Below are 17,052 nucleotides of genomic sequence, written 5' to 3' on the forward strand. Positions count from 1 at the left end.
CAATGGAGGGCATCCTAATTTTACATGTCATGGGAGAAGGCATATATCTCCAATTCTTTCCCAATGGGCATGTCAGTAAAATAGGAATGCATAAACATTTGAGACACTGGGACTGTTATTACAGGGCCTACTTGAGTTATAGGGCATTATAGTGGATTTAACAGTGCTTATGATGCTATAGCAGATGAAGACTGATTTCTTGTGATTAAGATTCTATTAGGGTCCTATTGCTATTGTACCATATTACCACAAACTCTGGGTCTTGAACAACACAAATATATTAATTATAGCTTTAACGGTCAGAAGTTCTAAAATCAAAGGGTTAGTAAGGCTACATTCCTTCTGGAGGTTCCAGGGGAGAATTTGTTCCTTGACTTTTTCAGCTTGTAGGAACTTCCCATATTCTTTTGCTTCCATCTTTGAAGCTAGTATTCATATCACTCTGACCTCTGCTTCTGTGGTCACATCTCCTCTTACTAAGAGACTCTGTCTCTTTCTTATAAGGACCCTGGTGGTTACACTGGGGCCACCCACATGGTAGAAGAAAACCTCCCCATCTCAAGATTCTTAACTTAATCACATCTGCAAATCCAAACATTCCCCATTTATAGGTTTTGCTAAATAGGATGTGGACATCTTTGGGGTCTCCTATTCTTCCAATCACATACCTATTCTGCAACCAGCTGCTTGCCTTTTCTTACTACTGATATAAGTCTTAGGCAAATCAGAGTCAGCTGGACTGCATCATTTTTAGTGCTATTTTTACTTTTTGAATCCTTTTCCACATAGGAACCAAAACAACAACTGTGCCCTGATGAATCTATAGAACAATATGGGTTTAGATCCCCAGAGCTTTCTTGATCCATGCTTTCTCTGGGCTTGATGCAGAAAATCTACTGGGTTTTGAAATATTAGTGCTAATGACTGGTACATTTCTGGGGTATTGTGCCCACCAAAGAAATAAAGCAAAATGAATCCTCTGATTAAAGACCCCAAATCCACAAAATTCCTACTCTGTCTACAAGGATCTGACAGTTCTGAAAGCTTGAAAGAGTTGTTAACCTTCTCATGGCCAATTTCCATAAAGCATGATAGAAGAACACTGCATCATCCAAATTAAATGTGTGACCTACTGTCAACATCAGTCAACACACAAAGTGGCCTTTCCATTGAAATTTCAAAAGAGCAGTGCCTTACCCCAAAGAAAGTTCTTCATTCTCTATCTCCATACTTTCATTAGAGAAGCTGGCATGGAGAGTGTGAGGGGGAAGATGAGCAATGAGGAAGATGAGATGACAGACACCAGGTGGTGATTTGTAAGATATATTATTTCCATCCTAAGGACAATAGAAAATATTGAAGGAATCAAGGTAGATGAGGAGAGGAGGACAAGGCAGAAGTCAAGGGTTATTGGTGGTATTTTGGCTTGGGGACATCGTATAGATGGCAACTCCATTTACTGACATGGGAAACAAAGGAAAAAGTAGGGTTTGGAGGTAAAATGCAGGTTAAATTGAATTGCTTATGAGACATCCAAGTAGAATTAGCAAACAGGCAGTTGGCTATATAGGTCTGAGCTTGGGAGAGAGGTTTGGGCTTACAATATGGATTTATTACTCATCAGTTTATGGATGGTAATTGAGAGCACCACTGGAAATTGTGTACAAAGTTAGAAGATGGCATAAGATAAAGACCTAAGGAGCACCAACATTTAGAGAACAGGCAGAGGAAAACACCTGCAAAAGAGACAAAGGAATGGTTAGAGAGGTAATTGGAAAATCAGAAAGAATTGACATATTTAAAAAATTTATACCTATTCCTTGGAAACATGTTTAATCACAATTAAATGTGACTTGAAAATTGTTTCCTTATATATAAAATGGGGCCAATAATTCCTTACCGGCATCACAGGGTTATGAGGTTCAAATGAGAAAACCTATTTGAAACAATTTTGTCAAGTGTTACACCAGTGGTTCTCAAGCTTAAGTTCGCATCAAAACCATCAGGAGGACTCCTTACAACACACATCTCTGTTTTTGAATCATTAGTAGTAGTAGTTTCTGATTTAGTAGGTGTAGGGAGGGGTCCCAGAATTTGAATTTTGCATAAGCTCTCAGTTGATGTTGTCAGTCTGGGACCACCCTTTGAGACTACTGTATAACACAACTGTAAGGAATTTTGCTTTTGCTTTTATAACACAATTCATTGTTTTCCTCCGATGTTGTGTCTGTTTCATCCCCTACTCCTTTTTCATTTCTGTATTCTCCATCAACAAATGAAACATTTTTACCCTGCTTCATACCTAGCAATATCTTTACATTGTGATGAGCTTAGTGCAGTATTTCCTTGATCGTTTACATTAATGAGCATCGACCTGACATTAGCTTAAGAAGGATCAGAAAAATATATGGTATTTCCCGTGGGGAGGAGGAGATAAGAAGGGACTTTTTTGGAGTAAAAGGTGAGATTTTTTTTTCAAAATCAATTAGATGTAAAATGCTACTTATTACCTACTTTCAAAAATCCCATTAGAGAACTTGTAATTTGATCCAGAGGGCGGAGAGTCAGGTAAGAGGAAAAATTGACCTCATTCTTCAGTCCTTTCCTAAATCCTGAGAAATGTGTGTACCTCCATGCTCCCTTTTTCAATCCCACAAAACGGGGAATCAGGAAAACGCATTAGCACCCTAGAACAGACTAGGAACACCGAGCGGGGAGGAGACTCAGCCCCATCAAGACAGAAGGAAACTGGGGGAGGGGAGAGAAAACTACCCCTAGTCGGACACTCTGCAGCGCGGCCGTGGGAAGAGAAGGGAAGTGGGGACATTTACCTCGGGCGTCATCAGACACTTCGCCTCGGGGCATGTGGGAATGTGAGGGAGGAGGGGGAAAGGTTGCACCACAGCGAGATCGCAACAGCTCCCGCTGCTGCTTTTGAGTGAAGATTTGGAGAGCTAGAGCTTTCTGCTTCACTTCTTCCCTCCTGGAGGCCATTTCTCCATATTTAACAGGGATAAAGAGGGGGCTTGAGCCGCGTCAGTATAAGCCAGAGTTACCGCCTTCCCCACAGTGGACCCCGCTTCAGCCCCTGGCCCGGGCGGGAGATGTGGCCTTAGGGGACGCTGAAGTTACTCCGTGGAGGGGGAGGGGTCGCCAGGCTCCCCTCCAATCACGGTGGCCGTTTCCGCTATTTGCATGTATTATGCTAATGCAGACCTCCCGCTCAGCTCCCTCCCGAGCTCTCCGCCCCCTTGGAGGGTCTCCGGCGGAGCCCGCGGGCAGGGCGAAGGTGAATACATTATGCTAATGAGGCGGGCTTCTGCCGGGGCTTTGGAAGGGGGGCGCAATGCTGCCGGAGCCCAGGGCTGGAGGCCGGGCGCCGGAAGGGGGGTCGGGGGAGGGACTTCGCGCTCGGAGCGCGCGCGCACTCACACACACTCACACACGAGCATCTCGAAGGGTATTTAAGGCTCGCACCCGCGAGGCTGCGGAGATACTTCGGGCAGCCGCGACTTAAGCCTGGCCACTCGAATTTGCTCTTTGGGTTATTTCGTTTTCCTCTCTCCCTTCTCCCCCTTTTAGCATCCCTTTTGCGCTGCGCTCTCGCGGTCTCTCTCAGCCTTTCTGCCTGGAACTGAATCTAGGTGGCAAACAGGTCGGCGTGCGGAAAAACACTGAATAGGTAGAAATAAGGCAAACTAACAGAGACGCAACAGGTCGGGTGCTCGGTGGCGAGGGCGAGCGGCGGCCCCTCGCTGCGCCTCTCGCGCTGTTCCTCGGACCCTGGGCGGCAGCTCTCGAGGACCCCTTCCGAGGTGTCCGTCTTCTGAGGGGCCAGGAGGGCCAGCCGGGAGGGTTTCATTCCGGTTTTTACCTTTTTGCCACCAGTCCTCGGGACTGAGGGTGCTTTTCACTCCCAGCTGGGCGGAGAGAAGAAAGCGGAGAGGATGGTCCACGGCTGCTGGTCTCGGCGCTGAGGAAAGCGGAGCTCCATCTCCGCGCCCCGGCTCCATCTCCGCCAAATAGTTGTGCAGCCACCCAGACTGAACTTTGGAGGAATCGTCCCCTTTCTTTCCTTTCAAGATTCTTGGAAGTGGTAGAGAGTGGGAGGCGAAGCCGAGGCAACTGATCCCTCCACGATGCTGGTGAAGAAGCATGCAGGGAAAGGTGGGGGTCGGGAACCAGGCTCTGAGGACCAGAGCCCCGCCGGGCAGCGTTGTGCCTGGACCGTGCCCCCGTGCACCGCCCTGGCGGCCCTTCTGTCAGTGGTGGCTGTGATGTCTTGTCTGTACCTGGGGGTGAAAACCAACGACCTCCAGGCGAGGATCGCTGCTCTGGAATCCGCAAAAGGGGACCCTTCCATCCATTTGCTTCCCGATGGCCTGGATCAGCTCAAAGCAATGGTGCAAGAGAAAGTGGAGCGACTTCTGGCTCAGGTGTGAAAGGCTGGGGTATTTTGCACGTGGATAATATCTTGCACAGGCGTGATTCTGTGTACAGGACCAGCCTCTACCTTTACTGTATGCATACTTGGTGTGGCTGGGTGTGCATACGCTAGGCCACCTTCTGTGCTCACTTTGGCATATATTTGTATATGCACATCCTTTGATATCACCCTCTCTCTATCATCTTCCCTCACTCTTAACGTTTGCATGCTGAACATATAGGAAGGACTGAAAGAGGAAAGGGTGGCCAGAATATCAGGGTGGCATTTTATCTTTTTAGTTTTCTAGAGTGACATAAGAATCTTTTCCAATCTTGTGGAGAATATTCCTTCCAGTGATAACATCTGTTATGTCCTTCATACGTTATAAGAAGGTTAGGGCCATAGGTGTGATTAATACACAAATGGTAATCACTCTTTAAAGTGAAATAACCCTATATGTGATTTTTAGATTGATCATTTCCCACATTAAATGTTTTTGTTTTCAATGTTTAAAAAGAAAAAAAAAACTGCAGCTTAATTTTTTATAAAGGATGCAGTGGTAGGGGTGTTCATGAATGCAGAGCCATTGCAGTTGAGAGTTGAAAGGAATCTAGGTTACATTTATCACAACCAGGGAGGGCATTAGACTAGAGTTAGGGGGTTTTCTGGAACTTGCCCTTCCAACAGAGAGGCTGTTTGGCAGTGGTTGCAGCACAACGTGATGAGCAGTTGACCTTCATGTATAAGATAGTGGCTGTTTTAAAGCCCATAGCTTACCTAAAACTACAACATGTTAAAGCCAGGTTTTTGCATTGACTGCATATGCTTGAGCTGAGGGAGAAAGAGGAGGGTGGTGGTGGTTGAAGAATGGAGGAAGATATTGTACAAGTCTAGCAGTCTTTATACGGTGTCAGTAGTCATTTCTTTTTTTAGGGCTTGGGTACTATTACCTTTTGACTAAAGTCCAAGTACATATGTAAATGTTAGTTATGCAGGCTCTCAAATGCTGGTAAATCAAGCATATGACCAGAGAGTTCCTGAAGAATCCATTTCTCTACCATGCTACTGATGATAATATCCTCTTCTTTTCCTACAGAAATCCTACGAACATATGGCTAAAATAAGAATTGCGAGAGAAGCACCTTCAGAGTGCAACTGCCCAGCAGGTAAAATGGAACTTATTTAACAAGGTTTCCTCCATAGCAGAGCAAAGTCCTGTATCTGTCAAGTCTACCTGTAATAATAGTAAAGAAAGAATGCAGGCCCAACTTACTTTAATAAAATCAGCATGTCTCAGTCAAAAGAATGGCAAACAAAGCCCCAAATATTATTTTAAGCAGCATACCAAGGCCTGTTATGGGAAGACAGAGGAGATAATCACCAAGGAAAATACAGGCAAGATGGCATACAAAGACAAAGTTCTTAGATTCACAGATTGAAAAATATTCTTCATTTTTATTCAGGTTTCATGTATGTGGTGAAAAGGACTGCAGAACATGTTAGATTCTGAATTCTCTGGTGGCCAATATTGCATTAGTACAGATTTCCATTTGTTCCCTTTGACATATGGTTATGTTAGTAAATTACCTTAACTTCCACACCTGCTTTTATTCTTTTCTATCAAAAATGTTCTCTCTCCTACTGTATAGCTAACGATGAGGGCTGAAAGGAAATTAGTTCTTTACCTTGAGCTTCTCATTTCAAACTATTGCATTCTTGATGACTTCTCAGAAAAGGCTGTTATATCTTTTCATTTTTCTGTGTAGTGTTAGGAAACTGTATTAATGACAGCATATTAATAGAAGGATGGAGAAGAGAGACATCAATGAATAAAAACCCCTGTGTAATCATTAAATCTACATTCACAGACCTCTGAGGCTTGGTAGTCAGTCAACTGTAGATCTAACAGTTTAGGAGCCATTGAATGTGTCCACTGAAAAACATCTAGTAGATTCAACTGATGTAAGCCATGAAAATCTCCCATGAGTCTTTTTTTTTTCTCCCATGAGTCTTGAGATTTTTATTTCAGATAAATGTCGTTAATGCATTTATGAGCATTTTCATTTCTTCCATCATCACTTATAGAAAAATGAGTCTGTTATATTTTCTTTAATGTTCAGGAACATGATACCTAAGATACTTATATGTGGAAAGGCTAGATCCTGTATATTTACATATTCTGAGGTGTTTTTTTTCCTTTTTTCTCATGATAACTTATTTTGATACAGCTAAGCTAGGCACCATGTTTAGAAGTTTCAAATGTCAACTCCTGGTTGTGTATCATAAAAATTTTATTATTTATGTTCTGCTACATTGTTGACCATAATGGAGCTGTATATATATATATTTTTAAGGAAGCCCTTTCAATTGAGAAGACATATACATTAGATAACAAGAAAGCAAAGAGTTAATGTTTGACATTGTAGGTTTCATTTTTGGTTGTTTTAAGTTGGGAAAGACCTCAGAAGTTAGAAATTCAAGGAAGGCACTTTTCTAGTGCAGGAATTAACTTCCAACAACCTCATCAGCCTGTAGGGATTATTTAAATTCCCAAGACAGTTGGTACAGGACTTCACTGATCTTACCACTTAGAGTCCAGAATTTTCTGTATACAGTATTCTTGTTAGCTATTTGAAAAGTACCTACTGTTTGATTAATAGGATTCTTAGTGAACTTGGTAAAAAGTAGAAAAGTGACAACCACAGCACTGAGTTGTTTTTTGTGGTTAAATCTGCTTCATGATGTTTGATGTAAGTTAGTTGTTGAGGTCTAATTTGTAATCTGGAGGAAAGCCATTATAGTTAGAGCTTACCTTATATTATGTTGGAATATCATTTTGAACCATTTTCTTCTTAACATATTAGTTTAATAATAAGTGGTGATTTTACCATAATAACACATAAATAAATGATAAGTGGTGATTTCCTTGGCTTTTTGTTGGCTCTCACTAATGGCTGCTTTACTTTCTTGCCACCACTAGAGCTCCACATTACATCAGTTTTCACCAGGTTACTTGCAAGGTAAACATTTGAAGGTGCACATTCTAATCTGTAAAATCAAACAGGTTTCCTGCTGACAAATCATTATTATAGATACACTTTTTTTTCTGCTTGTGGAATAAGTAGACATCATCAAAATAAAGGCATTATGTTGAAAATAGTACCCTGGGGGAAAACTAGTTATTTTGAATTATGGTCGGTGAGGTATTGTCTTAGGGAATGAATGCCTGGCCAAGCGGATTAGAAAGGAGATACAGAGCTTCCCACCTGGTTTGGCTTTAACCCTGGTTTGCAGTGACTAAGAGTTGTCACCCAGACATCTGTTTGTAGGGCAGAGTGAGACAAGTCTGTGACCTCAGCTCAGTTCCTGTGGACAGATGCCCACCCCTTGAAGTTGACACTCTTGTTGACAGTCTCCATCAGAGAGCCAAGGACTGATAACAAAGGACTAATGCTGTGTTGTTTGTGTTCACTTTAATTGCTTTTGATAGAACTCAGTCCCAGTGAGGTTTATCCAGGTAGGCTACGAGGAAGTCATAGAATTTATAGATTTTTTTCTTTTTTTAACACAGGAAGGAACTTTTGTGGGAGAGGGATGGGAAAGACTATTATTGAATGGTTTCTAAGTATAAGGGAAGGACTTTCATTTACTCTTCCCAACAACCTTGGAAGTTAGGTATTAGTAATCTCATATTTACAGATGAAGAAACTGGACTCAGAGAAGATGACTGACTTAGCATAGTAAAGGCAGGGTCAGGATTCATGCCCACATCTGACAAAATCAAAAGCACAAAGTCTAATGAGCAATAGAGAATGAATATAGGTTTTGGAGCTGGACAGATTGGAATCCTGGGTTTATTACTAAATAACCATGGGGCCGTGGTCAAACTTCTCATGTTCCAGGTTCCTCATCTGCAAAAACGTGGATCATACTACCTTCCTCAGAGACTGATAATTTACCTAAAATGTGGCTTCTTTGTGGTTATTCATTAGATGATAGCAGTTATTATTCTTTTTAATATATTGTATACTACTTAACGCTAATCTGGTCCATGGAGACACATGATATAGGTGGGAAAACTGAGCCCTGGAAATGTATATAGCTTACTCAAAACCCAATGGCTAGTTAATGGCAGGTTTTGGATGAGAATGCTATGCTTAATTAAGCAAATATATCTGTAGATCATTCATGCAGATAATCAAATGAGTCAGTATCTCTTAGTGCTACATCAATGGAGATTGGTTCTTTGCACATATTTATATTAGTCTACTAAATTATTTTTACCAAATTTGAAGGAAAAACTTTTGACCTTGTAGGTAAACCATGATTGGAGTAGATAGAATTTGTGCTTAAAAGAGTATGAGGATATGTCTCTACAGCTTTGATACCAAATGTTTTCTAAAAGAAGTGCTTCAACTGTCTGACTCATTTTCACACTTACTTTTTTAACAGCTTTATTAAAGTATAATTTATGATATTTACCCATTTTAAGTGTCTGAATTAAAAAAATTTTAAAAGATAAATTTATGGAGTTGGGCAACCGTCACCATAATCTAATTTTAAATCACCTTCGTTGCTCCCTGAACATTTACATTTACTTTTTTCATGGGCTCAGGGGAAGCTCTATTTTTTGAATCTTTGCTTTAAAGAAACCCTAAGATAAAATTTAAAAAGCCATACAAAGTGAAGCTCTGCTTAGCATAATATTTGAGTTAGTAGTAGCTGAACCATAGAAATTCAGCTGGCATCTGTGGCTTAGCCTCTGTAAAACTTAACACTCATAGGAGAGAATAAATTGGCTGTTTGCTATGGCTATAGAATCCTGTTTTGGGTTTTGTTCTTGGAGTCCTACATAAAGTATGTATAAACCAGGCATATTTATAGGAGGGTCTCTATGTTCCAACTGGTAAAGAACACTGGGAGGCAGGCAGCCAACCAAAAGATGTTTAGATCAGAAATATTTCTGTACCCTACTCATCAGTAGTAGTGTTGTTTGCCCAGGATATTAGATATAAGAACCTCTATGTCGTAATGGACAGAGAATGTGGATGGGCAATAAAGAATCCAGTTATAATCCTGGCTTTGTCATTAACATGTTATACAATCTTGGGCAAATCATTTCCAAGAATGACTTTTATAGACTCCATTTTCATAGCCCCAGAATAGGAGTGTTGGACTAGAATGATTTTCAAGTGCATTTGTTGCTTCTCTAGGTATAAAGAGCCTGCTGTGTGCCAAATGTTATGCTTGATACTGGGAATATGCTGATGAACCAGACACACTTGGGGTCTGCCTTCATGGAGCTTACATTTCAATAAGGATGACAGGCAGACGTTTATTTTTATGTGACATGAATTTACAGTCATGACAGGTGTGACCAACAAAAAGAACTGTGTGCTTTGGAGCACATGCCCACAATTTCTTTCATGTACATCCTAAGGACTTTTTTGTTCTGTTCTTTTCTGGGGTGAGGGGTAGGTGGGCGGAGAAATTCACAGTAGGAGAAATCATAATATAAGAAAATCTGGCTTTTGATTACAAATAAAAGCTCTAGCAATGGATAAAAACTGCTTTGCATAACCTCACCTGGCTTTTGGCTTTCCAAGAACTTACAGTCAGATGAAGGTTCACTGATACCTGATTTACCTATGCTGATACTTAACTTTTCAAGTCTTGTGGTAAATAGGATGGTGATTTATTCTTCTACATTTTTTTTCTGAAAACAGCGATATTTGGGTTGAATAAGAGTCAAAACTTCCTGCCTGGTGGTACCTTCCTGCCTGAACAGTGCCCCTGGACCTGGCTCCTTTCCATTCACTGATAATGATGAAATGGAGCACAGCTAGTCATCTGCTTGGAGAGTTTGGCTAGAGATAATAAAGATATACTAAATAACTTTTGAGGTCCTTACACCCCCTGCAAGTCTATGAAAATGATTGTATACAAAAAAAGAGTAAATGTGGGCAAGTAAAAGTACCTCTGACTCATGTATGTGAGTGATAGAAACTCCAGTGCCTGGCTTTGTGGCATCTTCTCAATTTTTGGCAGAAACAAATGTTAATTGTAGCTTTAAGGTTGTGCACCTTTTCCCATCGTATGAGAAGACCTTTATATTATCTTGCTAACAGAACTTTACTTTATCCTATAAAACTTGTATTTCCTACAACATGGTTTTTCACTTATGCTGTACATTTTTCCTAACCAGCTGCACAATGAATGGAAAGAGTGTATCAAGTAAGGGCATAACAATGTGTAGATTTTCAATTATGTAAGGTAAAGAATAGTCAGAAATGGTTTACAGAAAGAAAGCAAATTAAAATGCTACAAATACTATTTAAATGAGAATAGCAGGCTTTCCTCTCCTTTGGCAAAGCCAGACAATACAATGTGACAGCCAAGCACCTCAACGCATTCACGTTAAATGGCTTCAGTCCTAATGAGGACAACAGTTTGGGTGTAACACTTCTAGTTGGTCCAGTAATGACAGCTGGCAAAATGCCCCGTCATCCAAAGGACCAGGGACAAATTGCCTCTTGAAGCAGTGTTCTTGGTTCTTAGCTTCTCTTCTGTTTTCTCTTGTCTAAAAGTTACTAAAAAGCAAGTTCTTCAGGGGCGCCTGGGTGGCTCAGTTGGTTAAGCGACTGCCTTCGGCTCGGGTCATGATCCTGGAGTCCCGGGATCGAGTCCCACATCGGGCTCCCTGCTCAGCAGGGAGTCTGCTTCTCCCTCTGACCCTCCCCCCTCTCATGCTCTCTCTATCTCATTCTCTCTCTCAAATAAATAAATAAAATCTTTAAAAAAAAAAAAAAAAAAAAAAGCAAGTTCTTCAGGTCTTCTTTTCTCTGACTTGCCTGGGTAATTCTGTTTTTCCATGAGCTGGGAATTACTTAAGGAAAGGGCATACATTCTACATAGGGGTTAATGCTAGCTCATTTGATGAATGTGTAGATAGGAGTAGCCTCGCTGGGCCATAATAACCTTTTACACTTCTGATTGGTTTCTAACAGCAAAATCAACTACATGGCATTTAAAAAAACCACTATTTGAATGTCAAAATAAGGTCTAGGAATGAAGAAGGAGGGTATCCTCTCATAGACAAAATTAGGTAAATGGAGAGCTGGTGGGGAAACATGGCAAAATAATGAGGACTGTTTTACATTGGGGGGCATTTCCTGCTTCAGGGGGAACCTCACTAGATACTCATCAAAATAACATCAATCTTTGTTATCTTGAGAGGAAACCATCTAAAACCTATTAAGAAAAAGTGTTTTTATTCCATCCTACAGCTTTATACACATTACTTGGTGATTTGACGGAAGCTGAGAATGTGAAAAAATGCATGGGTTGGTCTGGGCTTCAGGCTGTAGCCCAGTATGTGACGGCTAAACCCAGAAGCATCCCCACCCTCCCTGATTTGCCAATATGGGTGAAGTTCCATGCTGTGGTTTAATGAATCATAATAGTTAACACGTTTTTCCCCCCAATGTGTGTTAACAATGACTGTGGTATACCCGCATATTGAATTATTAGATATGTATTGTTTCATTTGGGATATGTTCAGCACTCTTGCAGTTAAAAAAATACTTTAAATCGACTTAAAAAACAAGAATGCAGAAGAGTGGGAAACAGAAGTAAGTGGAATTGCTTACAAGTTAAAATTGAGCACTTTTCATTGATACCATACATTCTTTCAAAGGACTATTCTGTAAGTCATTTAAATACAGGATTCCTTTAAGAAATGCCACCAGATGGCAGGCACCTTCCCTCTGTGACCACAAGGAGGAGGAACTGAGCTGAAGGAGTGGGACTTCCGTTAGTTCCTTCCTGGTTAAATTCCTAGCTGGAAAAAAAAAAAAAAAATTCCTAGCTGATTTCTTGACTTCTGTTTTCAATGGAAAAGATTAATGGAGGAAGCCAGTAATTTCTTCCATCTATATTTGAAGACTAGAATATCCTATGAGCTTTAAGATATTTAAAACAATCTAGTAAATTTCACACTTGTATTAGTCAAAAGTTTGGTTATTTTGTAGATAAATTCACAGATATGAACTTGAGGCCAGTATTCCAATAGCTAGAGTAAATGAATTAAATGTAATTTCATTTACCAGTTGGGGATTTTGTGCTCATCTTTTGTAATTTCTCAGAATCAAGAATCATTTGGAATCACTCTCATGATTTTGACATCTTTTCATCTGTAGTGTCCATTTCAACTTCAGTTACCATATGATAGTTGAAATGTGTTTCTTATTTTTCTCATATTGTATTCCTTCACCTGACTGCTTAGTCTGATTGCCAGGAATGCCAAAAACTGTGTCTGTTCATTTGGATATTAATAATTTAGATTTTAGAAACTCTGGGCTTCTGGGTTATATACACAAAGTTTTTATTCTTGTATTTGAAATGTGGTCAGCACATATTTAAATACAATTTTCACATTTAGGCTAAGTGGCTGAGTAAATCAGATGAATTGTAGCCAACTCTAGTTTGCACACTATGGTAATATTGAGAGTCAGAATATGTCTGACTGGAAGTAGGCTGGTTATGGCAGGGGTAGAGTCTATTTTTTCTTTCTTTATCAAAGAGTTCACATGTAAGAGGAGGAAAAGGGGAGGAGGAAAGGAAAGATTATATTCCATAATCTCTTGGAATCATATTGCCTTACCTTCATTTTTAGCAAACCTGGTATTTTAGAGTTCTTATTATGATGTAAAGGGAGTCAGAAGAATTCTCCATTATAGCTTTGTCTCCAGCATTCTGTTTGGCTTCTTGTAACAGTGAATGGGAGAGAAAAGTCTTTTAGGAGTCCCTCCTTCAAGTCTGTTACAGGGCTAGAATTGTGTTCTTATTTTTGATCCTTAAGATGCTAGAATGAAATAGCTAGCCTGGAAAATTGATATAGTTCTTTCCCAGCATTCCTGTATCTTAGGTCAGTTCTGACAGCTGTCAAAGGTAAACTGTTTGTATAACCCTTCTAGGAGTTGTGAAACTCCAGTTTGTGTCTCAGGGGCTCTAGAATCCAGCCGGCATTATTTAGAGGTACATGATAGGATCATAAGGTAAAGCATTTCCACAAAGCACACAAAAAACCAACTTTTGACTTTAAAGTCATGCTAGAAATGCTAAAAAACTCTAGGGCTAAGTGAACTTTGGAAAACTAAAAATCATTTTTTCCTGAAAGAATTAGAGCTCAAGGTCCGAGCAGATGAAGCTACAATGGAAACAAGCTTCTTAAATAAGTGCCTTTCTGGGGATGGTTATCAATCTGGTTGGGGAGTCAGATGAGTGAAGTGGGTCAAAGATCAGGTGATTTTTGTGGGCAGATCCTGACCCTAACTGCTAAGTGGTCTCACAGTATAATTGTATTCTACTTCCTGAGGGAGTGGTTGGGAATCCATATTTACCAATGTCATTTTTGATCTCCATGGTCAGGGTTCTGGTTTGTATCTGTGTACCTCTAGGGCTTATTGTAGAGTTCTCCACAGAAGATTCTCTGTAAAAGTTCATATAATGGAGATCTGTCAACTTGACCTGGTTGAGGACTTTTACTGTGGTTTATCTCTTTGCATGCACTAATATTCTTATCCCCATGGCTTTTTAACATTTTCTCTGAGGACTTTGTGAGCCATAATGTATTAAAGCTAATACGAATCTTGGAGATCAAGTAAAGTAGTTCAGGTGTTTTCCAACGTTTCTTAAAGAGGCTGAACTGTTTAATCTTATGAGGAAGCTCAGTAAATGAAATCACATACAATGTTAGCTACACTGATTGACCTCAGAGGTCTGAGGGGACAGAGGCCAACACCCTACATGCTCTTTCTTTCTGCTTCCCAGCCCCCTCCCCCAGTGTAGCCCCTGAGGTATATCCAAAGAACCTTAGGACTTCATAAGATACCGACAGAAAATCACTGGAAGTCTGATCCCCAGTGTGATCTCTCAGCTCCGGTGTCTAAGGATACCATATACTTGTTAACACAGAACTCGCCTCTAAAATTCTCTACCTGGAAACATTACGGGGAAGGAATAGAATCTAGAAATGACTATTAATGTAATATTGTCTCTTTCTGGGTTGTAGCAGTCCAGCAAAGGGAGTATAATAATGGTAGGAGCACTGGAAAGCTGGGGAGGTGTACCGTGTGACTGAGCATGATAATGTTCATTGGAAAATCAGTATCCCGCCTCATCCTTTTTCTTGAAGTCACTCATTTTTTTTTAGGCCTTCAAGTCACAGTATTATTCTTGTTTATTTATAAGTTTTCTGTGCTTTTTCAAATTTCTTTCTTTGTATTTTTATTCTTTGATTCTAGATATTAACATGGGGCCTTATCACCAAGTTATGGTAATCCATTGCCTTTTAAAATATATATATTTAAAGCAGTTGGTTTTTTAACTAATGGTTAATACTTAGTTTATAAAGTAATATATGAAAAATAACTATCCCTCAAGTAGTATATTGTGAGAGAGTTGTTATTAAAGATGTTTCTAAGCTCTTTGAGACTTTTTTTACTTGATTTTTGTGTGTTAAACTGATAATGTTTATGTATTAAAACTGAAATTTACAGTACAGTGAGAATATATGAATTGGACATTCATGTTTAAATAAAAAAGGGAAAAACTTTAAGAATTAACAACAGTATTTTATCCAATAGTGAATGATATGTACAGTACATTTCACAGAGAAAGTATAAATCTGGCTACAATCATACTGTAACAAGTACTGCAAAAGGCAATTTTGAAAGGCAATACCCTACCTCCCATTGAAATGAATGTCCACTGTCATCAGCAATGCTATTTACCATTTGAGTAGCTAGTTGTGGACAATAATTTGGCCAAGTGCAACACCTTCCTCAATTGTCTTATTGGAAAGATAATAGAATGACACAGCAACTATACAAGTGATTGAGCTTTGGTGAGCAGTTTATTTTCTCTTTAATACGTAGTCTCCACCTATGGACTTCCAGGAAGTCTTGGAGGAGAAAAATGACTTTTCTTTTTTTAATTTAACTTTAGTTATTTTTTCTTTTAAGAGAGGACAATTATCAGTAAAGCAGCAAAGATAGGAAGGCTGACCAGGTACTAAATGTTGGAGAGATCATATGTACCAACCAAAGCGCTCAGAAACCGGAAAAAAGAGGTTTAACTGAACAAACTCTATGGTCTAATTTACTTCCCAAGCCCTACAGTTATGCTGACAACTTCCCAGGAGTTTAAGAAGCAAGACTGACAGTGGTGGCTTAGTACTACTATACATGTTATGCATCTGGAAGTGTTTAATAAAGGAAAAGCTCTAGCATTGAGAAAGTGCATCCATAAAGAAACCAGGGCTTTTATGTTCTTATATATAGTTTCCTTCTGTGCAAAGTTATTTAATGCTCTAAATTTCAGCTTCTTCTGAGGATACTTTCCTGATATTGGCTTGGTTCTACAATCAAGTTCTATATGAGGAATGCTGAGTTGGTGGTAGAATTTATGTTACCATTTTTACAATATTAAAAAAGAAATTAATTTATTTTTATGTCAAAACCATCCTTGAGAGGTCTGAGGTATACTTCCTGTTTTCTGTGTGTGAGCCCATAACACATTAGATTCATAATGTGTTTTATTTTTTCAAGCCTTTCATGTGTTTGAGCAGAAAACCTTTGCTTCCGGTATCAGTCCTCAAGCAGGAAACCCAGGTAGAGGGATTTTCTAATCAATCACACTTATCCCTTGTGTTATACATCATTCATCATTTTTCTCATCATTTTCAATTTGTTACAAATTTCCACTTTTATCTGTGCCAGTAGCATTTTGAGCATTCACACAGCTTTCACAGTTATAGGATGTGATAAGATGAACAATGTTCATTGAACTCCTGAAAACCAAGAGCAAACATAGCAAACACACCCATAGCAAACACACCCATGACGCTCTGTCAGGCTCTCAGTGAACAAGCATTGCCCTGATGTGATCTGTGATTGGCAAACAGAGTAGACAGGCTTGTCTTTGGGATGTAACTATGTATCTATGAAACTACAAACATAGAGGGTCTTCTGTGTTCCTAAATGAGAACTCACGTTCGAGTCAGTCCACTCTCCTTTCTATCTTCCCTCTCTCCCTTGCCTTCTCTAGCATGAATAAAAGCTCTATTTTGCCCGCATTCTATTGGTGACACTCTGCTTAGCTTATGGACCACCTCTAATTTGTTCTGTCAGGGGCATTATCACCCTTGGGTCTCAAAACATCTATGCCTTTCCTGGGCAAGAGCTATTCTTATGATGAAATCCAGCAGCATAACTGAGGAAATAATCAATGGTAAAGGTCAATACTTCTCCCCTCTCCCCTCTAGAACCCTCAGTTTGTTTCTCAGAGTCCATAGTCTCTCATGGTTTGTCTCCCCCACCAATTTCCCCCCCTTCATTTCTCCCTTCCTACTATCTTTTTTTTTTTTTTTTTTAACATATAATGTATTACTTGTTTCAGAGGGACAGGTCTGTGATTCATCAGTCTTACACAATTCACAGTGCTCACCATAGCACACACCCTCCCCAGTGTCTATCACCCAGCCACCCCATCCCTCCAATAGTTTGGCTATTGTGGACATTGGTGCTATAAACATCAGGGTAGCCAAACTATGGAAAGAGCCAAGA

General features: G+C 39.9%; 1 protein-coding gene across 1 annotated transcript in view; it reads left to right on the plus strand.

The window, feature by feature from the left end:
* Positions 1-2,829: 2,829 nt before the first annotated feature.
* COL25A1 (collagen type XXV alpha 1 chain) overlaps positions 2,830-17,052 on the plus strand; it is a 461,910-nt gene continuing 447,687 nt past the window's right edge. Inside the window, exons 1-2 of the mRNA XM_081812014.1 lie at positions 2,830-4,436; positions 5,523-5,592. Of these exons, the coding sequence (XP_081668140.1) occupies positions 4,140-4,436; positions 5,523-5,592 (367 nt within the window). The 5' untranslated portion in view covers positions 2,830-4,139. The remainder of the gene's footprint in view (positions 4,437-5,522; positions 5,593-17,052) is intronic.

The sequence above is a fragment of the Leptonychotes weddellii genome, chromosome 2 (assembly GCF_054177405.1).
Source record: "Leptonychotes weddellii isolate Sample4059 chromosome 2, ASM5417740v2, whole genome shotgun sequence".
Lineage (NCBI taxonomy): Eukaryota > Metazoa > Chordata > Mammalia > Carnivora > Phocidae > Leptonychotes > Leptonychotes weddellii.